Source organism: Quercus robur, chromosome 6 (genome assembly GCF_932294415.1).
Source record: "Quercus robur chromosome 6, dhQueRobu3.1, whole genome shotgun sequence".
NCBI classification, from domain to species: Eukaryota; Viridiplantae; Streptophyta; class Magnoliopsida; order Fagales; family Fagaceae; genus Quercus; species Quercus robur.
This window is the reverse complement of record NC_065539.1, coordinates 24,538,022-24,564,625: the sequence shown is the minus strand read 5'-3', so window position 1 is coordinate 24,564,625 and position 26,604 is coordinate 24,538,022. Positions and strand designations below refer to the sequence as shown.

General features: G+C 35.0%; 1 protein-coding gene across 1 annotated transcript; it reads right to left on the bottom strand.

Moving 5' to 3' along the window:
* Nucleotides 1-6,402: 6,402 nt before the first annotated feature.
* LOC126733337 (zinc finger CCCH domain-containing protein 38) lies at nucleotides 6,403-17,901 on the bottom strand. Its single transcript, XM_050436580.1, has 4 exons — nucleotides 17,714-17,901; nucleotides 11,531-11,993; nucleotides 8,354-10,655; nucleotides 6,403-6,719 (listed from the first exon to the last, which is right to left on the bottom strand). The coding sequence occupies exons 2-4, from the start codon at nucleotides 11,941-11,943 to the stop codon at nucleotides 6,690-6,692; spliced, it is 2,745 nt and encodes a 914-aa protein (XP_050292537.1). The 5' UTR covers nucleotides 11,944-11,993; nucleotides 17,714-17,901; the 3' UTR covers nucleotides 6,403-6,689.
* Nucleotides 17,902-26,604: the final 8,703 nt, after the last annotated feature.

Here is a 26,604-nt window from a genome sequence, read left to right as displayed (position 1 = left end):
GCAGAGTCCAATCTTGTGGGAATGAGATCTCTGTCCACTTAAGGGTTTTGGGTACTTGAATATGAGATCCAAGGGCCGTGGTCTAAGGGTGGTTTCTCCTTTTGCTTTCTTTTTAAGGGCTTGGTCATTTAGGTTTGTCCTGATGCACTTGTAGTAGACTTTATATATTAGGGCTAACTGTTTGGTTCCTGGTACCATGAGGGTTCTTGAAGTCTTGATATTTAAGGTGAGGGCTTTCCTGATATGTGGGTCATGAAGGGAAACTGTAAAGTTAGGGAAATAATCGAAATGGATTGGTCCACTACTAAGATTGGTTTGGATGGTTCCTAAGAGACTATCCTCAAATCTAATATGCCTTGTGTCTCTAAAGGCCATAAGGATTGAGCAATTTAAGCCTTCTCTGATTAAGGGTTTAACTCCTACCTAGACCAAACCTATGTGTAAGAAGTTGTGCCCTTCTTTCTGATGTGTAGTTAGGGTTGAAGGTGAAAACAAGTAACAAGTTTCATATTCTTTGTTTATACCATAAACTTGTTCTATAGTCTTAACATGGTAATCTGTCTTAAAAGCTTTTAAAGGGACCAAGAAGACTTATAGATCTGATTGGTGGGGACTTTAGGCATATTCCAATCTCCTAAATTTAAATCCAAGTCTGGTACCTCATAAGACTCTAAGTTGACAATTCCAATGTCTTCTGGAATCTCAGGGATGGACAATCTAGAGCTCGTGGAAGAGCTACTTCTAAACAACCTATTCATGGTTCTGGATTACAAATTTATGTTAAACATTTAAAACCTAATCACTGTTATCTCCAAATTATTGTATCTAACCTTCGATCTATTACAAGGGATGCTTTCCATGATTGATTGCCATTCCTAACTTTAAGCCTTAGACACCTATTTCCGACTAAACGGCCACTTGCTTAGGATTCCAAGACTTATAGGTCAAACCCGTACCACACTGAAACAAATTGTGGAGCTAAACACAGAAACTAGAAGAAGCAGATGAATAGAATATAACTAGTTAACATAAACTGATAATACATAAATTTTAAACAGGAGTGAAGAAAGAAACTTACAACCACAATAGTTCTAGAAAAGAGGAAATATAATAAAAGATGATAATGGAGAAAATATAACAAATGTAGAAGTAGATGAAGGGGAGAGTGAGAGTTATTATAAAATAAATGTAAAATAAAATATGGGAAATGGGAGACATTATGATATGATACTGAAAATAAGGTGGTATAACCGGCCAAATGTATGCAAACGGAAAATAACTAAAATTAATGCTTAAAAATGTAACTTACAACTATTATCAGCCAACTTGGCTCTGATACCATTCACTGGGTAAGTTACAACTTATTTATGTGAATACAACTAAGTCGACTGAGGCTATATGATGAAAATAGAAATGCCATTTAGTTACAGGATTGGATATTCCTAATACAGGATTACTAAGGGATTCTGTAAGAAGGAGATATGTTGAACCAAGCCTGTCTTCGAATGGGACTTCCTCTTCCTTATAAAGACCTGGGGGAGCTTAGGATCCTCTGGGTAAAGCATAGGATCCTCTAGAGGTTCCTGAAATTTCAGGGAGGGTTAAAATACTTTTTTTGGGGGTGAAAACCTTTTCCATCGAAATTAGACGGGAATTTGGAAAGAGCAGCGAAGCTACAACACTATTCATGTTTTGTCTTTTGTGTCAGCAGGTACTTTTTTGTCATCTTGCGTCGGCTAGTACCGTTTATGAATAGTAACTTGTTTGCTGGTATTGTTCATGAATAGTGATCGAATCTGAGACTATTTGGAACTATTCTAGGTAGTGGCTGTTGCTACTAGAATGATGTAGGGGCTGTCCAAATTATGGCCTTTGTAGGGGTCTTGTGAATCTTGGAAGGGATCAAATCATTGGTGACTGGTAGATGCTTCAGAAGAGGCAGGAGAATCCTTTTCTTCTTCTTCTAACTGTGAAGCTTAGGGGAGCAACTTGTCAGCAAGATCTTTTAATTCTCTACTAGATTTTTCGGTGACTGAGACAGATTCTAGGCTAGACTAGGACCTTGACTTCTGGGCGATGGCTCTGTGGACTAGAATTCTCTATTTAGCAGATTGTTGCTAATTGCATAGGACCACATGCTAATCCAATGGATTTCATACTTGATGGTCATGTGCAAGATTGTTGAGAACTGGGAATTGTAATGGTTGACTTGAAATCTTGAGCTGAATATATATATAGGGGCAAGGGCCCAAGATCGTATATTGGGCCTTGGGCTTTATCTGAAGGGATAAATAGGTCCGAGGAGAAGCAAATAATTATGAGATATCCTCATATCAAGTTCCATAAGTGGAGAGCAAATGAATGGCTATCCGAGGAGTACATACTCCTCGGACTTAATGAATATGGTTCAATATATATAACCCAGCAATTAAAGTGACTTACCGAGAAGGTTCAATGATAGGGATATGCTTCATGGACATGTGAGAAGGAAGAGAACCTAAAAATATCTAAGAGAAGGCTGACACCACCGCATTAAATGCACAACAGCTACTTTACTGGCCGCATTTATGTGGAGAAGACCTATGAATAGTGCTACCTTGGCTACCACAACTCACAGAGAGCTGGGGAAGGTGGTTGATGGGACAAGTACTCAAGTAGGGGCTCAGATAATCAACAAGTGGAGGGTGAAGATGACTCAAAAAAAGATATATAAGGTGGAAGGCTCTTTATGAAAAAGGGAGAGAAAAAATAGAGAGAGAACACTGTAGCAATCTAAACTGTCTTAGTAACCAATTGTGATCAATATACAATAATTGTGGCCTCCTTGGACTGAAAGTCCATTGATATCAATATCTTTTATTTGTGCTTGATTGTCATTTAGTCCAATACTAGCCGTTGTCCAATTCACTAGGACCTAGTTCTTTGACCCATTTTTTACAAATTCATTGTATTGGGCTCATTGGACCAAGACTCTATACATTTTAGGCTTGGGCCCCAAATTGTGACCCTACAATATATATATATATATATATATATATATATATATATATTAAAAGGATTCAGAAAGTTAGTTATGCCTTTAGAAAATGTCAAAAATACCCCCAAACTAATTAGATAATCCTTATTCTTAAAAAATAAAAAATAGGGTTAAAATTGTAATTTAACAAAATTAAAAAAAAAATACAAGAGAGTGTGCTAATTTTTTTTGTAAAAATTAGCACACTCTTTATTTAAATATATTTCACGCATGTTTGATACATTTTTTTTTATAAAAACTAGCACACACTAAACCCTTATTCTATTTCAAATCTTAAATTTTATTTTCTTAAAAATCTCTTCATGAATAATCTCACTAACAATAGATAAATTCAAGTTGAAAAATTACATTAAACTCAAAATAAATAAGTAAAAGCCTCATCACACGTGCGGAGCGTGTGTGATGAGGTTAGTGTGTGTGTGTGTGTGTGTATATATATATATATGGTTATTTGTTCTCACTTCACTTCTCCATCAATCCGTCTCATTCTCACTCTTCTCTTCTCTCCTAATACCCTCTCACTCTTAGCCTCACTCTTGTTTTGTCTTTATTTTTATTTTTTTTTTAAAGCTATTGAGTTACTGAAAGTGTAGTCTGTAACTTTGTGTCATGTTTTCGTGTCATTCTTAAGCACCATTTTTTTACAAAATAAAAACAAAAACAAAACTTTAGACTGGCCCAAACCAACCCAACAAGTGTTAATTAGGAAATGGCAATCCAAAATAACAAAAACTAGACCAATAGTTTAAAATTTGGTCCAAAAGAAAGGAAAAATCAGTTTTGGGTTGGGCCAATTCAGCCCAGAATTTTGAAAATTTTATCAGCTCAAAACTGACCAACCCGCACCTTGTACATTGCACTGTATCGTACATGTGACGGCAAGAATAAAATGTGGTGTGGAGATAGTTTTAGTCAAACCACACCGTAAAATACAATGCTAAAAATGACTCCAAAGTCCAAACCGTACTAAATCACACCGCAAACACTCCTAGTTGCAATTAACTTAACTGGTAAAGTCTTTTAATCACATTAGAGATTTATGTTTCAAACCTCACTTATTCCATAAATTAAGTGATATCTTAACTTGATGATAAAGAGTAATAAATATGGAGCGAATAATATAAATTGAAATGATATAGTATCTTAAATATATATATACATACATATATATATATATATAGTGATGTATTTTACTAATAAAAAGAAAAGGTGACGATGGCATTTAAATTGGGCCCACACCATACATACATTGCCATAGTATAATATTTTCTATTATTATTATTTGTTTCAAAATTGATTGTAAGTAGTATTTTGTAAAATATATCTTTTAAAAATAACTTCATTGTTTTATTTTCTTCGTCTTTTCAAGCTCTCAATACTGAAAAGACATCGACAAATCAGTCCCAAAAAAAATAAGTAAACAGCGGTCCTCAATTTTTTTTTTTCTTAATGGAATAGCCCTTCCTCATTTCGGCATATTACACATCATGACAAATAGGAGAAAAATGCAAACAAATTATAAAAATAATAAATAAAAAATAAAAAACTAAATTGTACTTCTGACTTAGGCTCATTTGGCTAAAAGAATGGAAAAGTGGGGAAAGAAATATTTTTTTAATTTTTCTTCACGTGTATTTTGTTTAGTTGAGAAGATGAAAAAGTTGAGAAATAAAAAACTTATTTTATTTGATTGAAAAGAAAAATAAAAAGATGTAAAATGTAATTTATTTAAATAAACTCTCAACCAAATAAAATTGTTTTTCTTTTTCTCCTCTCAACCAAACAACCAAAAATATCATTTTCTCCCATTTTTTTCTCCCTCACTTTCCATCCCTTAATAATCACCGCAACCAAATGAAGTGTTAGGTTTGGAATTATTTTTATTTTAGTCAATTATGTTTTCAAAACAAGCCCATCTCTATGACTGATCTAGTCATTAAGTTAGTTCTCTCTCTCTCTCTCTCTCATATATATATATATATATATATATAGCCAACAAGCTCAACAAGATGATGGTGATGATTATAACAAATAGGACGGCTGCAAAAGTCCTAGAGATTGACATATTGTGACAGAACAAATTAAGCACAAATAAGCTATGCATCAACAATAAACATGTCAAAGAGTTTTTTTTTTTTTTTTTTTTTTTTTTTTTTTTTTTTTTTTTTAAATTAAAAGAAGAAGAAGAAAACAACCAAGAAGCAAGAACAGACCCTATAATTTCGATGAATGCGATGCTGCCAAAGATGGAGAGAAGTCAACCAATTTTTCACTTTAGACATCATTTTTACCAAACACCACCGCTCAAAATCAACACCACCACCAAACTACTCGTCTAGAAATCAGCAGCGACACATGCAAATCTTGACCAGAAATCACAACTACTCCCAAGAAATTACAACATATAATCTCAAACCCCATCAAAGCAAGAAGCAAATCTTTGACTAGAAATCACATGCACAGCACAAAGCCATGATTAGAAATTTTTAGACCCACATGCACGAAATTTTAAAAAATAAATAAAATGATGTTATTTTCGATTTTTTTGGGTTTGGTGGAGGGGATGAGAGGCTATGTTTGGAAGCAGAGGAACTACACCTGGTTTCATCCATGGTGTTGGGTAAAATGGAAGTAGGAGAGAGCACCAATATCATTGACTGTGGTGGTCTTCGGCCTCTATCCATCTCCAGCAACATCACCTTCATCAACATCACTCAATCAATTGCAGGGTTCTTTTGTTTTGAAGGGATTTTTATTGAGTGTGGTAGTTCCTATTATTCTATTTGAAATAATCTGAGGAAACATTGTTTCATTGGAGGACCTAAACAATAGGTTTCATTGTTTCATTGTTCCTCTCTTCTCGCCCCAAAAGTAAACCCTTGCTGGAGATGCTCAAGACTAAAGGGGCAGTAAAGACTAGAAAAACATTGATGTTATATACATTGTCAAATATTCTTGTGACAGAACCTTCCTGCAAATACAGTAAGAAATTAGCCAAAATACTCCCATGCTTAAGGCCCAAACAATTAGTGTGCACCTAAGACGTTTCCAAAAGCAGTACCATGCCCATTGCTCATTTAAGTTCAACTAATCAAATTGAGTGGACAAGACCAGAACATGCATAAAGATTTTTTTTTTTTTTTTTAATGTTTGTGGGGGGTGGGGGTGGGTGGTGTTCTTCGTAGAAGATGGTGATGACAAAAACAATGATAACAGATCCAATGCCAATTTCACAAAATAACTCTTCAAACACATCATGCATGTCATAAGAATCAAACGGCTTTTCTTTGTAGAAGATGATGGTGATGACAAAGACAATAATAACAGATCCAATGCCAAATACACAAAGCAACTCTTCAAACACATAATAAGAATCAGACACTGCAGAATTGTGCCAATGAATTGATGGTTACCAGCAATAAATCCCAAAAATCACAGTAAAAAAGTTATTCAGAAGATTACAGACAAACGCCCAGGTATATTTACAAGCATGGTTTAAAAGTTAGCTAACTATGTTACTGAACTAAATCACATCCAGGGAATAAAAAATATTGCTGGAGGCTGCAGAAGCATAAAGACAAAAGGAATACCAACTGCTGTATAACAGACAAAAGTAAATAAACAAATGAATTACTGGAGTTCCATGCTTCCTTTAGCCCTTCTGAATTTTTTCCACGTATGCCTGAAACAAAAGGAAACAATCTGACTATATTTAAGTTGGATTAAAAAACCTCTACTTTAAAACATAGTGAAGGAAAATATATTTATTTGGCAGTCTAACTGGTAGGAGGAAGGTGAGAATTTATTCCAACAGCAAGTCATGAAGGTATGAGATAACGAAGTTGTTAATTACTTAACTTGGTTGCCTAGAAAATGGTTCAAAGGAATAATATAAAGAAGCTATTAATTTTAAATTGGCCCCCAACTCAAACTAGGTTGCCCTAATCTCTCACTCTCTCTTTCTTTCCTGTCATTATTTGGCCGTTAGCTATTTCGTTCCACGGAAACAATGGGAACTGAGAGGGAAAATTTGTGATTTGAAGCTCTTAGTCCAATTTGAAACATTTTTAAGATCTTGACTTTCTCATTCACTTTGCAATTAGTTTGACTAAACATATAGAGAGGGAAACGACAACTAAGCCTTATTCCCAATTTTTTGAGTTCGGCTATGATCCTCCACAAATTAGTTAAGATTGGCCACATCTATTCTTTTATATAAAGGGGAGAAAACAAACATTTTGAATAACTACCTTGAGTAGTATGCCCATATCATCTTTCTAGACTTTTTAGAAATTTTGAGTCTGAGATTGTAATTCTTAGGAATAGTTAAATGCAAACTTTGTGTATTTGAACTCACTCCTCTTTCAACTAAAATTATTTTACTTAACAATAAAACAAACAAGAAAAGCATATTTCAAGTATAATATGTTTCAGCCATTTTGGTTTTTAAAGAGGGAAAAAAAAAATTTGATAGGTAGTTTTTAAAGAGGAAATATTGAACCAAGCTTAGAAAGAAAACCTAGACTCACACTTTTCTTTTCTTTAATTTTCATTCTATTTTTTATTTATATTTTTTTTTTAATTCAATGGTATAATGGGGAGGGGAGAACCTAGACTCACCTTAAGCTAATCCAACACAATTATGTATGCCTAGTTCCATTTAGCAATTCAGTTTTAGCTGAGTGCTCTGGTCCAAAAATATTACAACCAATCCAACTTGAACCAGGTTGTACCCTAATTATAAGTAGGGATGAAATCAGTTGGTTTCAGTTGGGGTGTGAGGCAAAACATCCAGCAAACTAATCCTTTCAGTTTAAGGAGTAGCAGCATTGACACCAACCAACCAACAGCAGCCACCACACTGTACTGGAAGCCACCACACTGTACTGGAAGCCACCACAGTGGTTCGATTTGGTAGGTAGAGGACAACTGGAAAGACAGAGACAAAGTATAGCTGGTAAAGGCAATTTGAGAGAGAGCAAGGGAGAAGGTTGCATCACTTTCAGTGATTTGCAAAAGAGAGCTACGTAGCCAGAGTGAAAAATCATGGTACCAAGACCAACCAAAACACTGAATTTTTCTTAAAAAGAATCAATGGCAGGCTGGAACCAGCTGACACCTTGGTCATATCAGTTGATCAGTGATTTTTACATTCCTATTTATAATAGAAATAGGGATGTAATGTTTTTACAAGAGAATGAAACCCTTGTAACATATACATTATGGAGTTAACAAAATTATAAATATAATGTAAAATAGAGGATCAAAAGAACTTATTAATATATCTAAAACCAACATGAGTGAACCAGAACTCACCTGTACTAATTTGGTAAGCTTTGGTTTTGAAGATGACAGATAATAGTCAATTTTCTCTTGTGTCTGAGGAATATTAGCCCCCTGAAAAGTACTGGTCACTTTGTCGACCACCTTCTTCACTATAGTCTTGTAAGCATCTTTGCCAATTTGACCTTCCTTCCATGCGGGTTTTAGAATTTCCTTAACAAACTCCACAAGAGAAAATTTAAATGCACGAATACCCTTCACATCTTTGCTTTTCTTTCCATCATCTGCTTCAGCATCTCCATCAACATTCCCCAAAGGACCATCCTCTTGGGCATTTTGGTTCCCCTCTCGTGCTTTCTTGCTTTCCTCAGCCCCCACTCCATTGTTTTCCATGGCAACCTCATTATTTGCACCAGTCTCCTGCTGATTTGAAGGCTGGCTCTTGTGATTAGGTTCTTCTGAACTGCCAATCCTGTGAAAATCACTTCCATTTGGTTTGTGAGGAAGAGGTGATGGGGACATGTCTTTCAACGGTATTTCTGGTTTTACATCTACAGAACTTTTATGCCCAGATGGATTTGGTGAAATGCCTGAAGGGTTGTTACTAATGTCGGACTTCTTAGGCTCTATGCTATCACATATAGGATCATACTGCTGGGATCCAATGGCTGGGTTTTGCTGAACTTGTGCTCCTGAAACTGGCTGAAGAATCCCTTCAGATTTGGAAATGGAAGGAACATCCACCGAATTATGGGAATTTAGAGCAGCATAAATTTGCGGAAGTTGCGGTCCATTTCCAAAATACTGAGCTAAAGAGGCTGAAAGGTTAGTAAGGTGTGTCAGCTGTTCACTGCTTACCATGTTTTGCCTTGGAGAAATTCCAGGATTTACTTGTGATGAACTAGCACCCCCAATTTCTGGTTTGGTGAGAGATTTTGGAGAAAACACCAGATTTTGTTGATATTTTGTAGTTCCTCCTCTTGAAGAGGCAGTGGGTGTCACCACTTTATTTATATTTGGAAGAGGTAAGGAGCTTGAACTCTGTCCATTTTGGTCGAAGCATTGTCCAGGCAAGACATTGGCAGAAAAGTTTAGATCAACACTTGAACTAACAGTTTTTTCAATAGCACTTTTGTCATCACATGACAATGCAATAGCACCATCATCCCTCAAATTGTGGTTCTGTTGGAAATAAGATTTTTCATTTATAATTGGTTGCACAACTGCAGCAGCATCATGCATTGGAACTGAAGCCTCCTTAGTTATTTCCTGTCCTCGAGTGACTACAAATGTATCATAAGAACCAAAAGATTGTGAAGCCTGAGTAAGGTGACCATGCTCTTCTTTCACAACATGGTTGGTAGACTGCAATCCATAATTCCAATCAGGAGACATGTCCATATCACCAGACCATTTCTCAGCACCACTTGATTCAGGAACACTGATGCTGGCAACAGCATTTTCTTCCTTCCAGGGGTTGCCTTCCTTCTCATTGCTCTCAGCTGCTTTATAACCAACTTTTGGATCGCCACCAGTTCTCTTCCCCTCATCCATACTATGACTCCATCTAGTATCAACCCTGGACCAAGCAGTGGACCTTTGTGCTGGAGCACTCAATTGTCCATCGTTGTCTTCACTCTTTGTAGCATCTGAGACAGTAGCCGTATCACTCCATTCACTCCTTTTCAGACCATCCCGCAGCCGGTCTATATCAACTGAATGGCGGCGCAGCCCCCACCTATCATCTCCATCTCCTGATCTTCCATCAGGACTTACACCTGCCCGTGTATGATGAGAAAACCGGCAAAATTTCCCATTACGACAATTTCCTGCAGCAAAAAATTTACAAGGAACTTCACCAACCCTACGATGTTCAGGCTCACCACCTCGTTCAAAAGATAAGTCTCTATTCCTATAATTTTCCCTTTCTCTAATGACATCATTTGCAGACCCTTTACTGAAACTATCAGAAGCACCATCATGGGCATATCTGCAAGAAGCCCCCCTCCGACACTTTCCTCTAATAAAATCAGTACAGTATGCAGTAGATCTTCCCATTCTTGATGTATAGTCCCTGGTATCATGGGGAGTAGAATATTTTGAATCTCCACCTTTCCTGTGCCTACTTTCCCAGTTATCCTCATAATGTTGATTACCCTGATGAAGAAACTGACAATGATTGCCCCTCCGGCATCTCCCAGCTGCGAAATCTTTACACAATTGAGTAGATGCTCCTCTGCTTCTACTTCTGTCATGGAATCCTGATTCCCGTCTAATGCCACGAACAGGGCTTCTACTCCTGCTCCGGCTCCTGCTCCTACTTCTACTCCTACCCCTGTACATTATACGCACAAAAAAGGCAAGACAAATTAATAAACCAATTATGTTGTGCTCCTCACTAGGCCACTAGGAGGAAGGACATATTGCTCTGTATATTAGACACCATCATTAATGATATGTAATGTAGGTGAGGCTCCATTAGCAAAACTAAGGAAAAGGAATTAAGTTTTCAAAACTACCACTTTAATTTGAAGTAAAAAAATCTAGGGCCTATTTGATAATGTTGTTCTAGTAACATTGTGTAAGTGTTGTGAAAATACGTGTTGTGTTGTTTAAACCACGATAACTGTTGTTTAAACTCCCAACACCTCCCTAATGAAAAATAGGCATTGATTTTTCAAATAAAGGGTAAGTTGGGAAAGTTATTAGTATTGTGTCCATTGACATTTTAAAGAGAACCATATTTTTATTTTTACTTTTTGATAAGGACCCTTCAAACTCCCACTAAAAAATTAACATGGATATATATTTTGAAAATCTAACTGCTGGATTGTAGGTTCTTTATGTTCTTAACATGCATGTCAAATTTTGTTCAAATTAGATGTTAATTACTATTCAATTCATAAACATATTTTTATGCATAATTTAAGACTACAAAAACTTAAAATTTAAACATTTGATTGTTGACATAACTATTGATCTTTGATCTTCTTGAAATTTTACAAACATGAATGATATAATAAGAAAATACAATCTAATGGTGAATTTGTCAAAATTCACATTCAATAAAAAGACATAAAGAGAGTTTGAAGGGTTTCTCTTCAAACTAATTTGAAGAGAAACTTTGTCCATAGACTTCAGAGACTGAAATAGAAACTTCCAAAAATTTTCAAGTATGCCAAAATGAGCATGAAAAGTGAAGAATCAAACCTGAGTGACCTGCTCCAACCATTTTTGGGGGAGCGACTACGACTTTGTCCTCTCCATTCATCAAGACCAGGAGACATATTCATGCCATAACTTCCATCTCCATCCCACGAGACAGTGGCTTCCAAATTCCTGTTTCTGCCTTTACTGAAGCTACCATCCCTGAGTGAAACACTGCTTCTGGGTAAAGGTTCCAAATCATGCTTTGCCTCTAGCAAATCATTCTCCAGATCAGACCACTTTGAGCGATTACTACCAGCAACCTCCGTAGAGAGCCATCTACGTTCTGAGTCTTCCTCATGAAAAGACATGCCTGCTTTTCCAGGCCAACAATCAACTGATACATTTTCATCTTCAAATTGATCCTCTTCTCTCAAATCCCACTTAGAACCACGTTTTCTGCTGCTTCCACTCATTGCCCAAGACAAAAGCCTTACCACGTTTTTTCAGTTGAATTATAAATAATCTGGATCAAGAGAAAAATAAATAAATCTATCTCAATAGCATAAAATCTATCTTAAATTCTCCACTTTATTTTTCTTGCAAGGTCAACTGTAGTGTCTTAATAATTTGAAATGTTCCACAGATATTATTTTCTCCCCATTCAAATTCATCATGCAACAATTTGATTCAATCAGAATAAAAACCTCAGATAATTAATAGAAAAACTTAAAGTTTATTTAATCCAATTTTTTTTAAAATCTTATTAACTTAGAAGACTGTCTTAGGATCATGAAAGAGAAATTTGACACAATCTAAGTACATAATCATTTTCCATAGATCAGATGTCATAAACATACTTTTGGTCAGCATCATAGAACCTACTAGACCAAATATCTTACAGCAATTTCTTTTATCACTATATAAGACAAAGTATGATTATAGTGTAGACAATGAAATTTTAAGAAAAGAAAAGGAGAAAGAAGCATGAGTTTTTTTTTTTTTTTTTGATAGGTGAAAGGAGCATGAGTTTTGGCTACCTGGAATCACAAAGCTGCATTCACATTGCCAAACCCAAATTTGGGATGGAATAAGAAGACAAAAATAAATCTATAGGAATGGTAGACATATTATAATACAGGATAACAATGCACAACATTGACTAAAAGCCCCCCCCCCCCCCTCTCTCTCTCTCTCTCCCCACCTAGAACTTATTAGGAGATTTTTAAATGGCACAAGCCTGAGCTTGGAAATCAACAACGAAAAGAGCCCCATCAATTAATACATCTTATTAGAAAAGAGAAAGTGATCAAAGAAACAAATTATGAAAAATAAAATAAGATCACAGTACATCTAAGGCACCCCAGCAGTATTCCCATAAACATCTAAAATATCTTTCTTGCTTGCTTCTTTTTTTCATAAGTATTGGTATTTTATTAAGCAATAGAATACTCATGCACACAATAGTGAACACAAAGTAGAGTGAAAGAGTTACAAAAAAATTATGCATAAAAATACAGTGATTCTTTGATGTCTAAAAAGGAAATTGCTAATTTTAAGACCCCAAGCACAATACCAATTAAACAATGATTCCAACTGAGTCATTGAGCTTTCTGCATCTTCAAAAGTGCTGCTATTTTGTTCCCTCCACAATATCCACATCAAACATAAAGGGACAAGGTTCCAAATTTTTTGTGAAACAACATATAAAATATCTTCAGAAGCTTAGCCAAATTATTACCAATCAGCATTGCAGTTTGATCATGTAAATATTAGTGGACCACCAAGATGAAGAGGTGAACACTACAATAAATTGCATTTGATTCAGGGATATTAGAGACCAAAGGAATATAATTATTTGTGACAAAAAAAACAAAAAAAAAAAACAGCAGCAGAGAAAAAAAATACACCCGTTAGTCTCGTGCTATTTCATTAAAAAACATACAAAATTTCTTTCAGAAGTCTAGTCAAATTATTTCTTGACCAGCTTTGCAGTTTGATCATATAGAAATTGGACCACCTTTTTTTTTTGATAAGTAAGAAGAGAATATTATTAATAAAAGGAGCAAGAGAAATACAAAGTGTTCACGGTAGTGAACAAAGGAAAAAGGAACAAAAAGACAGATGCAGCCCCTAATCTATTCTAATAGATGAAAGAAAATCCAAAAGGGTAGAACAATCCGTGAAACCCCAACATCGAGACCAATCAAAGAGGGACCACCACCAAGATGAAATGGTGAACACTATAAAAAATTACATTTTAATTAAAGGAAAGTAAAGACAAAACAGATATGATTATCGTGATATGAAAATAGAAACAGCAGTTGAGGCTGCAGAACAGGATACACCCACCAGCAGTCTCCCATGGCCCACAAATATGATGTGGTTGATATCTTCGGCAGCTCAATAAGAATACTTCAATCAGTTAAGTTCATCCAGGGTACTAATGAGGAAATCTGAGCCAAGCAGACAATTATTCCGCTAAGCTCAAGAGTATTGATGCTCATTATTAAATATTTTCATACTTGATTGTTCTCGTTCTTTGAAATGATGAGATGGGAGGAGAAATTCCAAACAACTACCAATACTATAAATCAGGCAACCCAGAAAACTCTGTGTAAAATATAAATCACAATCCCCACCCCCACCCCTCCCAAAAAAAAAAAAAAGTTCCAGGTTTTTAAAAATTAAAATTCGAGCTAAGTTTCCAAAATGCAAATGATCAAAAAACAAAATGAAGCACAGAAGAGGTAACAAGCAAGCTGGCAACTGATAGTCAGATGTTCTTCTACCTTATCAGTCAATAAGTCAACGGTTTCCCTGACATAATTCACTAAATTATTTTATTTTTTGTTTACAAATTACTGGCTTCCAACCAATAATATTGTAAATCACAAATTTCAGTAGGTTATATTATACATCTTTGCTTAAAAAATTTTAAATACAGTTATACAATATGGTTCTCCATTTCTTTGTCATTTGCCTTCAGTTGCCTTGCAATACCAAAAAGGAAATTCTTTCAATGGCTAGGCTTATTCAAATCTAACCGACCAGAGATCAAGCCAGGATGGCTAAGACCAGCCTTAAATTATCCATAAACATCCGACCCAAGCCCAAACATCAAATTATTTGAGGATCCTTTGCAGTCTTAATGAAAGACAAGGGAATAATCTGGGGTATCCCGATACCTCAAAAAGATGTCCAAAGTAATTTTCCCCACAACCACAAGCTCAGCTTCCTATCCAGGAGAAGGGTTTATATGTGAAAATTTGATATCCGATACAAGTTCATTACACAAATTCCTCCGCTACTTGCACAAACTCCATATTCAAACATTACATATAAATTAGGATCTCTAGAAATTTGACACATCAATAACTTCCTTAGAAATCAGATTTTCAATTGGGCACAATATTATTAGGGACTTTATCATCAGGACTACATACAAATATCCATGTATGCTCTGTGAGTCTGTGAATGATATTCATGTTAAATCTCCTAAAGGCCCCCCCCAACACTTGCATCCCTCCACCAGGTTTCAAATGAGTGGATTATCTGTAGAAAATGCCCACCATCAACCAAACTAGCAGTCATCGAAATCTTTTTCTTACAAAAAGGAATTCTAGCTTTTTTTGGCAAGAAGCTGCGAATTTCAAAATTTGATTTGATTGACTCAGATTTAGAGAAAGGCATTTTCCATATCAAATGATCATGCCTAAAATATTAGGTCAAACATCTTATTTTGAGAACTCAATTAAAAAGCCATAATTTTTGTTAAACAAGTGGACAATTTAAGGTTTCCAAACTAAAGGGCTCTCCTAAAGGACCATCTTTATACAAGTACTTCTCAAAGTGCATGAAATATACTTGGTTTACTCCTCAGGGGTGGGTCCAAAGGGCCCTACCTTGGTGAGGTTCCAAGTCATAAAAAAAAAAAAAAAAAAAACCATAAATACACTATGCCTGCCATCAATCCCACTAGCTACCTGACAGTTAATTAGTACTCTTAAATGCATCAAGTTGCATTCAGACCAAAACAGAATTTTTGTAAACACCATGGAAGTGGTGAAAATTTTTGAAAACATACCAAGACTATTTAGACCTATAAACTTTGCTTATAAGTAAAGAGAAATGTTTTCACAAGATTAATTCAATATGCTTGGAGCCTATCAACATATATTTTAGCAACCACAGGAAAATACACACAAAGCTTGAATAAAATGATATTCACATATCTAATTCCTGCAACAAAAACAAAAAAGACCCCGCTTTACAAAGTATATTTTTTTCTGATAAATTTAACATTACAAATTACATTCAAAACCTTGCAATCCTTTTAAAAACCCAGCAAATTACATTCAAAGGCAAAGAAAAACCCATATTTTACAATATCAACAACTGTTGGTCTATGGTGTATGCTTCATAATCAAAGAAGATAAAGGAACTTATTTTCCACATATATGGTGTCAAACATCACTCTTTCCTGTCTAAAACTCATATGAAGGTTTGGCCATGTTTCCAAATCCTCCTTCCAAAGACTCCTAATTTCTCAGCAATGCCACCAAGCACCAAAAGCTGACTTTTAGATTTAGCATTTGACTTTAGACCTACTACTCCTTCAAGTTTACGTAGCAACCAAAAGTTTCTCATCTCTCATATGAGATAACTTCTACAGAAAAGCAAAGAGGATATTCTCAATTCACATCTCCAAACCAGCACACTGAAATACATGACTTTTACAGGAACTTGGTAGACTCTCAACCATGGTTATATTTTTTATCTGTGGAGAACTGCATCATGTCCTACAGGACTATTCTTAAATGTCCAAACATTTTCATATAAATTCTGAACTCTTGATAGTTAATGTGGAAAAATGAATCAAATCCCTCTTTCAATTAACATATAATCACTCTAAAAGGATAAAGTCTGCAATGCTTTAGTATGTATTTTTGTTCCAAGCTTTTTCCACTCCATCACAGTGTTGATGTAATTTTGAGCATCAACAACTTCAATAAGAACTACTTTGAAGGTTGATGTATTCTTTTGCCAGTTTTTTAACCATAGAACAGGTTTTATGAAGCTAACTCAAAAGCTTTTGGAACACTCTCCACTAAAACAACATGAAAAACATCCATTAATATGTGGATTTGTGCAAATATCCAACGTTGCACTTGTGGAAGGATAAATATCACTGCAAATATCAATGCATCAATTCTTTCAAATGCACTTGGTAATCCCTCCACGCACTTGAAAATACTGCAGAAAAATTGTATATGATATTAGCACTCAGCTTGATGGACTCGTATTGAGAGGCATAGAACTAAAGTACAAATGAGACTACCTATCCTAGTACTTAGTCTTTTGGTGTCTAAGCAAACCACCTGATCACATAGACGAGAGATTAAATACTCAAGCAAAGTGTTGACAAGTATACTTATTCCTATTAGAATGTTCCATATTCCAATAACGGCCAACAACCTATAAAATATTAGAAAACCATCTATACATTTTTGTATGACAGGTAAAACCAACTCGCACCCATATAGGATTGAACCCGTGACCTCACCATCTACTCCTTGTTCAAGAGGGAGGAGATGCCATCTAATTCATGAACCATGGCGAAACCATCATAATTTTATAAATTAACTACACACAAAGCAAGCAGAAGTGTAAAGAACCACTTCCAAACTACAAGCTAGTAATCAGACATGCTCCATGCAATCTTGAATGACTATTTAACACACATTATTCCCCAACAAAAGAAAACCAAATTTATTATCCCTAGCCACTCCATGATTCAAAAATTTAATTAAAAGCGTAAATTAAACAAACATATCTCAGCATCAAAAAAAAAAAAGCATCTTGTAACACACATTATTCTCAATTCACCATTACACATACAAATATTTGAGACAGTTCCAAGTAAAACCCAGAAACCAGAAAAGGGTTTCTCACATATTGTATCATTTCATTCAAAAAATAAAAATATAAAGGCCAAGTTCAAATTTTGAATTTCAAAATCACACATAAATCCCAAAAAAGTGGGGGGCCCGGCCAAAATAGCAGACCACAAATACAAATAGAAAACCAAAAAAGAAAAAGAAAATTGAAACCCTAAAAAGAAAAATTTTTGAATCTTTAACGGTTCAGATCAAGTTAAGAAAGAGAAAGAGAGAAGCAATAAACAAAACCCTAGAAGCGAAATAGAAGAATATTATAGAGAGAGTTGAAGAAGAGAGGACTCACGTGAAATCAGAGAGAGAGAAGCGCTGGAGCTCAAAGAAAAACCCTAAATTGCAAACGAGAGAGCCCGCAAGCGCAAGCGAACCAAGGCAGTGTAAGAGTTTGTCATGGTTTTTTTTCCTGTTTTGTTTAAACCCTTGTGTTTGTGAGCGAGCCTGATGAGAGAGAGAGAAGTAAACCAAGGATTTTCCTAAAGTCAATACAGAAAAACAATCTTGGCCCTTCTGTTGATTTTTTTTTCTTTTTCTTGGCCCCACCCACACTTAGCAATTTCTTTTCTCTTTTATCCTTTTTATATTTCTCTCTTGCTTTTTTTTTTTTTTTTTGTGTAAATTAATTTTTATAACTTAGATTTTTGAGCTTGTTTTATTTAAACCTTATATTATAATTTTTCTATTAACCACATTATATGTCATGTGATAAACTGGTTTAAATGAAAATTATTTAAAATTTTGAAGTTTATAGGAAACTTACCCAAACTCAAAGGTTTTAATAAATTATATGAAATTAATATAAGATTTAAATGAAATGTTTTTAGAAACTTTGGATGAGAAAGAACCAATTTAAGTATATTTCAAATATAAAAAGAGTATTGAATTTTTGTTATAAATTATTGTGGTCCCTGTGCCACAATGATAAAGCTTGTGATGAATGGCTAATTTTTTTTGTTTTTTTTTTTTTTTGGGATGAATGGCTAAAATGTAATGAGAAGAAGGCCAACTTCATGGTGCATGGTTGAGGGCTTTGCCTATGGTATCCAAGTTAAAAACATCTTTGTATGAAACTCACACTTCGTTTGGGAGCTCATAAAAAAATGGAATTCATTTAAGTAATGGAAATGAAAATAAATGAATAAAATAAAATTTATTTATTCTATTTTTTAGAAGAAATGGAATGGAATTAAGTAAGGATTTGGGTTTTTGGTATAAACGGAGATCGAACCCCCGACAAAAAACTTTACCCGTTGAGTTATCTGGAACTCACACCTTATTTGGAAGTTTTAAAATAAAATAATGGAAAGAAATAGAAGGTAAGTAACCTTATTTAAGAGTAATATAAAAATAAAAGAATTGAATCATTTAATCATAATTTACAATTAAACCTTTGCTTTAAAATAAAGGCTGAATATATAAGGGCATTTTAGTAGCTTTAGTGAAAAATTTTATTAAACCTCATTTCATTCCCTTTGATTCCCTCCAATTTTGGGAAGAATAAAATTTTAAGGTTTTAAGGAAATAAAGATGAATGAATATTCTCTCTTACCCAGACATTTCCTCCCACTTAGTGTGCGTTTGGCTCCAGCTTAAAAAGTCAGCTTATTTTACTATTCAGCTTATTTTTGCTATTATTTATGGGTCTCACTGCACTTTTTGGTACTATTTATGGGTCTTACCGTACTATTTCAACTAGCTTTTACCTTTATTTACAATACTTTCAACAACAAAAAATTTCAGTTTCAGTAAAATAAGCGGATCCCAAACAAACCCGAAAGGTAAAAGTTAGATAAAATAGTATAGTAAAACTCATGAATAGTATCAAAAAGTACAGTGTGACCCATGAATAGTAGCAAAAATACACTGAATAGTAAAATAAGTTGGCAAAAATAATCTTTGCCAAACGGACACTTAAACTTCCAAATAAGGGAATGAATTTTTCATTTCCTTTGTTAAAACTTGAAAACAAGGGAAATTGAGGAATATTCTAAATTTTTTTTTAATAATTTCCATTCAATTCCTTTCTCTCCTCTTAAACGAGGACTCAAAGAAATTCAACCAAGGTCGATGACTCTCATGGAGGTCTTTCCAAGATGGTGGTGGTGGTTCTTTCCTTAGATGCATCCATCCAAAGCCCTAGACTCTAACAGTATGTCTATTTTCTCTTTTAAAAAAGCCTTGATATATTGTGCATAATGATACAATGAAAGCTTTGTTGTTATGTGTCAATGGAGGTTAGGATTTAAGAAAGATTAATTTCACCCATATTGCACTGATTTCAAAAGTTAAAACACCTTAAAGGATTACTAACTATTACCCTATTAATCTGTGTAATGTTATATACAAACTTGTTGCAAAGGTGTTGGAAAATATGTTGAAAAAGGTTTGCTATATTGTGAGTGGTCCAATAGGGCCCCCATCGGTTTAAATGTGGCCTTCAAAAATAGATCATCATGAGCTATTTGGGTTGTCCAACGTTGGGCCATCCTGTGGACACTTGGCCCCTCTCAATTCTTCTTTTTCTAGTTTCACACATTGGGGGCTTGGCGACATGACTCTATGTATGCATGTGTTTCTAGGGTGAGGTGTGTGTGTGAGTCTCTTTTCTTATTTTTGTTTTAAGGAGTCTCCACCAACCATTGGTTTTGTATAGGTGTGATTGGTTGCCTATTTGTCTAATTCTTTTTAGTTACCTAATTAACTAAAAACCGATTCGGGGAAAATTAATTAATTAAGATAAACCAAAGTCTCAAACCAAAGATTCTTGGACTTGGAAGTTTAGTTACAGGTGGTGAAGGTGTTAGGCATCCCACATCACCTATCCAAAGGATAGTACTTTAATTTAATTTTAATTCCAATGTTAACATTTTAGAGGAAACAAATTAAATACTTGGAATTTGATTTTTTGAAACTGTTTTGTACAAACAATACACACACACACACACATATCATGTGAATATTTTATTCACATATAAAATATCATGTGAATATTTATTGCACAAATGTATGCAATCAAAACATGTAAGTAATATATATACATAACATGTATATTTTATGTACATATTCACATCTAGATGTCTGGTTCATTCTCTTTCTAACTCAACATCTTTGTCTCTCTTTAAACCCATGGCCGATCGGTAGTGATTGGAGAATTTTTTTTATGGGCTTTTATAGTTCGAGAATGGGCAATTGAATCCTACATATCCAATGGAAGTGAGATCATCAATGAGGGATTCAGTGAAAAGGTACGTTTTGAGGAAGAAGCCGTCGGGGAAGTTGCTTCAGTCTGCTCATGCCGTCAATAGAGAGTTTCAGGTTCTTTCTTTGTGATTAATTCGGTTGCTCATTTGATCTGTTTGGTTACTTGGAAAACCAAAAACAAAAACAAAAAATTGAAATATAAAAGGCTGCCCATAGGATTCAAGTTTTCTTTGGGGTTTGTTGAGGATCTGTGGTTTGATGATTTTGGCTAGAATTTATGGGTTTTGGTTTGATGATTGGGTTTTCTCTGGGGTTTTTTGAGGATTTGTGGTCTGGAATTTATGGATTTTGGTTTGATGATTGGGTTTTGTTTTGTTGTTGATGTTGGATGATTTAGATGTTTTGTTGTTGATTTGGTTGGGTTTTGATTTATTGGTTTTGGAGATATGTTTGGGATGAAATTCTTTGTATTTTGTTGAATTTGTGGTATGAGAAATGTTGGAAAAGAAAATCTTTGAGTACTATGTTCTTCATTCTTGTGATCTGGGATTGTGTTCTTGTAATTTGGGTTTAAGTTCTTGTTTATTCATGTTCTTCAACATGATTTGAATTTATGTGTTTTTACGTTTTTAATTTTGTTTTTCTGTTTTTTAATTTTGCTAAAATTGATAAATTAATTTTTTTATATAAGATGCTGACGTGGATGCTGACTTGGTATTTTTTAATATTATTTTAATAGCCACATCAGCATTTCTTGTGCCACCTGTGCCTCCGTCTGCCATATAGAAGGTTTTCATTAGTAGGTTGACAGCAGAGACCAAAATAGAATCGATTTTCTTTTTTTAGGGACGACATTAGTAACGAAATCAATTTTGGGACCAAAATGAAAATTGACCCAAAATGTAGGGACCAAAAGTGAATTTTTGCCTAATGAAAATTATGATTTTTATTCATTTATGTAAGGTAGAAAAGATTGGTTTTTAAAAAGGGATTTTTGAAAGAATGAAAATTTTTAAGATTGAAACTACTTTAAAAAAAAAGGGGGAATTTCCAAGGATTTGAAAGAAAAAAAGCCTAAAACTTGAGTCAAAACCATTTTAAAGCAAATAAGGGTTTTTGAGAAAAGGGTTTCCATGGTTTTAGTGAAAACCATGGTTTTTTTATTCATCTTTCAAGAGAATCAAAATTTATGTCTTGAATGATAACCAGTGAAAATAGTTTTCATAAAAGCAAGGTTTAAGCTTAAAAATCATTTGTAAAGAGAATTCAAAACAAAGGAAAGAAGAATTTATTTTTAGGAAAATGATTTTTAGAACTCTAAATTAAGACCCCAAAAACAAATAGAAAAGAAAATTTCAATTTAAAGAAAGTGGTTTTCATGGTTTTTCTTATTAAAAAAGAAGTTTTGAGAAAAATCCATGATTTTTATTCATATTTTTAGGATAGAGCACTTTAATTTGAAAAAGATAAGATTTTAAAATGATGGATTTGAAAAATGCCCCTTTGGAAGGCTTTTTATGAACTTAAAAGGAAATTTTCTTTAAAAAGATTCATTGTAAAAAATAAATAGCCATTGAAGCCTTTCTCATCTTTTGAAAATACATTATTTTTAGAGGTTTCTTTATTCAAGCTATTGGCTATTTGGGAATCTAGGGTTTATGGTGCTAGCTAGAGAGCTTGCACTCTTAAACCCTTATATACATGAGAAAGATAACAAGGAAAATTTAAAGAGCTCAAAGGTAAAATGCATACATTAAAGCAATGGAGAATATAATTTAAAAGGTTTGAAAGTAAAGGTAATTTAAGGCAAGGACATAATTTAAAGACTTTAAAGTAAAAGCAGTTTATAAGAGCATAATTTAAAGAAAAGATTCAAAACTTTTTTCGTTTAGAATGAAAATTCCTCTCAAACAAGACCTAAACTTGTAAAAAGGCAAAGTTATGGATTCTCTTCCATATTGGGAAAAGGAGGTCTCGGGATGTTCTCTTTTGAGTGAACCTATCCCAATTCCTAGAAGTATACCCACATTGTATTTGGAAACAAATTTAAGATCTAATGAGTCAAAAATTTATGGTCGTCACTACACGAAGATCGTCATTTACCCAGAGAAGACATTGCGCATTTATTACGATCATTGATGACGAAACGTAACGGATGAAGCATCGGTCACAGAATGAGCTGTGAACTTCAAACAAAGATTATGTAATGCACTAGCCGTTGAGCATAAATACAGTGATTCATTGCCCATTGATCAGGCATTCAACTATAAAAGAGAAAGCACCAAAAACCCAAGGTATGACTAATCACGCACACAAATACTCTACAAAATCACTATCCATTCTTTTCCTTTCAAGAATCTTTCTCCCTTACTAACTTAACCATTGGAGGCGGTTTGGTTGACACCACACCAGTGTGTTACTCTTCCACCTAGTTATTTTGCAAGTTCTCCATCTACAGGGACGACCCCATTCATAGCATCATCTGTTCGCTACAACGAGGAGCTCAACTATTGATCTTCTGCATCAACAATTTGGCGTCGTCTATGGGAATGCTAATCATTCAAGCCATCTTTCCTAGTGACAAAAGAGTTCTTCGGAGTACGAGATGGAAGCAAAGGCCACACCTCAGCCAAATGCTGTGCAACAACAACAAATCCAAGCCTTTTTGGCCAATGTGGACGAACTAACTCGCCAGAATGAAGAACTGCAAAAGACAATGGAATCCCAAAACGCAAAACGTCGGTGAACAGGTGAAAACTAAAATGAAGAAGAGTCAAACTCTCAAGCCTACAGGTGAGACAGGACCTCAGGAGAAGACTCCACCAAGGTGGAGAATGAACTTCGCAACATAAGGAAGGAGATGGATGAACTAGAGAGTGTTATGAAGGACAAAGGCGGAGAGAATCTGGATGGGATGATTCAAAGGACAGACTCACCATTCACTAATGAAGTACTAAACCATCCTCTCCCACTAAAGTTCCGTCTCCCATAGTTGGAGTCATATGACGGTTCCAAGAATCCCTTGGTTCACATCGAATCATTCAAGACGCTGATGCTATTGTAGATGACCCTAGATGAGGTGACGTGTAAGGCATTCCCAACAACATTGAAAGGAGTAGTCAAGGTATGATTTAGCAAGATACCCCTAGGAACTATTGCAATTTTGAACAATTTAACAAAGGTTTTGTTCGTCATTTTATTAGGGGGAAAACACACAAAAAGCCAACTGGCCATCTTCTCAACATTCAACAGGCAGAAGGAGAATTACTAAGACAATACGTCACTTGATTTAATAAGGAGCTGATGCAGGTAGATGAAGCTAAAGATCAAGTCATCTTAACAACCTTCCAAGCAGGGTTGCTACCAAAAGATTTCTTCTTCTCAATCACTAAAAGTCCACCAAAAATAGTCGTGAAGTTGCTCTGTAAAACTTAGAATTACATGAATGCAGAAGATGCAATGCTCGCAAAAGAAATGAAAGGAAAGAGGAAGACAGACAAAGGAATGAGCAGCGATCGCGATAAGAAGAATGAGACATGAAATGTTGGGTAGACTACAGGGAAAAAGAAGGAACTTCCAGATAGGAAACCCAGGTTCACTAACTTCACTCCTCTCATAATGCCAATTGAACAGGTCCTTATGTAGATAAGAGACGATCCCTCGCTACAATGGTTGAAGCCAATCAGCACTCCAGTAGAAAGGAGAGACAAGAACAAATACTGTAGGTTCCACAAGGATCACTGGCATCACACCGATAAGTGTAGGCATTTGAAAGACTAGGTGAAAATTTTAATTCGACAAGGGAAGTTACAAAAGTACGTCAGAAAGACGGAGCCCCACAGATACCAACAGAAGGACGACTAAAATTCTCTAAGTCCCTAGATGGACAAAGAGACTACCTTAGTAAAAATTCTCTAAGTCCCTAGATGGATGAAGAAACTACCTTAGTAAAAATTTTCTAGGTCCCTAGATGGACGAAGAGACTACCTTAATGAAAATTCTCTAAGTCCCTAAATGGACGAAGAAGATAACTCAATCCCTAGATGGACGAAGAGGGTACCTCATCGAAAATTCTCTAAAGGCCCTAAATAGATGAAGAGACTGCACAACAAAAAATTTCCTAAATCCCTAAAGGGACAAAAGGATACACCCAAGCAAATTACAACCAAGTACAAGTAAGATGTATTAACGAAATCAGAGGAGCACAAGGAAAGGTAAAATGCATAGACATATTATATATATATATATATATATATATATATATAAAGTTGCAAACTACTCAAAAAGCCCCAAAACAAGCAGGGCATCCAAATATAAGGTGTCCAGTAGCCCTAAAACAGACAGGGCATTCTCCAAAAAAAAAAAAAAAAAATCAAGGGGTAGCAGATTCAAGCTTGGGGAGTGTTATCATCATTCTTATCAACCTCGGAAGGGTCCGCACCAGTAGACACCACAGCCTGGGCTTCCTGGGCCGCCTCGTCTGCCTCAATCTCCTTATCAACGGCCTTAAAATCCAACTCATCCAGGTCTGTCCCAGGTCCGTGCTTTATCAAATATCTCCTTAGTAGTTCGAAGCCTTTAAAATACCATTGAAATAGAATGGTATTATACTCGTCAGTAGCTTGGAAAGCATGGACGGCCTTAGCCATGGCTGCCTTCATCCTCTGGCCAGTTGATGCAAGAAGGTTGTCCTTTTGCTTTACCAGTAGCTTCTCGGAATCTAGCTGCTCAGTCAAAGCCTTAATTTGCTCCTTGGAAGTGTTGTGGGCGTCCATAGTAGCAATCAAGTCTTTCCGCATTCCTGAAGCTTCGGCCTCCAACGCCTCCACTTTTGAGGTGGCCACGAGGGCCTTCTCCTCGCTTGCAAGATACTGGGAAGTGATGTGCATCGTTTCTCCCAATACCTGACAACAAAAAGTTTCGTCATGACTAAAGTTAGTAAAGGCTGCCAAACACTTAAGGATGAAACAAAAAGGACGAAATAAGGAAGATTACCTACACGAGTTTATGAACGTGACGGCTCACCATCTCGTGGGAAGGCACGTTTAAAATCTCCCTCATCTCCTCATGAGTAAGGAGTTCATTCGCTCAATCCATGGCCACCTTGGCATCAGCCCAGACACTGGAACCCATCTTCTTTTTCCCTTTACCCCCTGTCTTTAGTTTCTTCGAAGGAGGGACAACCTCCTCGATTGAAACGCCAGGAGAAACAAAATCATTGGGCATGTTGCTACATTATATATATATTTTTGTGTGGGTGTTTGATCATTGGGCATGTTGCTACATTATATATATAATAAACAAAATTGTGTGGGTGTTTGATTATTATATATAAAAATTGAAAATTTTCTTTAAAATTATACGAACGTAGAAGAAATCAGCGTAGTTTTGCAAAGTCTTTTATAGTAAAATGAGTGCTGAGACTTTCTAGAAAACAATTAATTTAAACTCCCATAATGCAAAAAGAAAATAATTTGTAAATAATAGGATTTTAAATCCATTTGTTTGTCAATTTGTGTGTAAATAGCATATTCTTCATCTAAATGCATGGTTAAAAGGAATTTTTTTTAAAGCAAATTATAACTTACCTATTTATGATTTGGCCGATATTTAAGTTGCTTACCTTGCATCATGAGATTTTAAACACATGTAAGCAACTTAAATTTCAGCCAAATCTCAGATAGATAAAGTATCAAATTTCAAACTACAGATAGGTAGCTTAAATTTCAGTCAAGCCTAAGTAGGTAAATTATAATCTCTCTTTTTTCTTTTTCTTTTTTTCTCTTTATTTTTTTATTTTTTTATTTAATGTATATAAATGAGATGGAGCACTTATTCTAGCAATGTGGGACTAGGGTTTTGCACCATTTTATAATTTAAAAAAAAAAAAAAAAAAAAACTTTCTTATTTGACCCTTCTAGCCGCCACCTATGTACACAAAAACTAACCTTGTTTGCATTAATCCAACATCGTTTAAAA

Coding starts and splice junctions, on each gene's coding strand:
- LOC126733337 (XM_050436580.1), bottom strand. CDS start 11,943: ATGAGTGGAAGCAGCAGAAAACGTGGTTCTAAGTGGGATTTGAGAGAA. Junction 10,656..11,530: donor GGTTGGAGCAGGTCACTCAG/GTTTGATTCTTC, acceptor TATAATGTACAG/GGGTAGGAGTAGAAGTAGGA. Junction 6,720..8,353: donor AGCTTACCAAATTAGTACAG/GTGAGTTCTGGT, acceptor CTTTTGTTTCAG/GCATACGTGGAAAAAATTCA.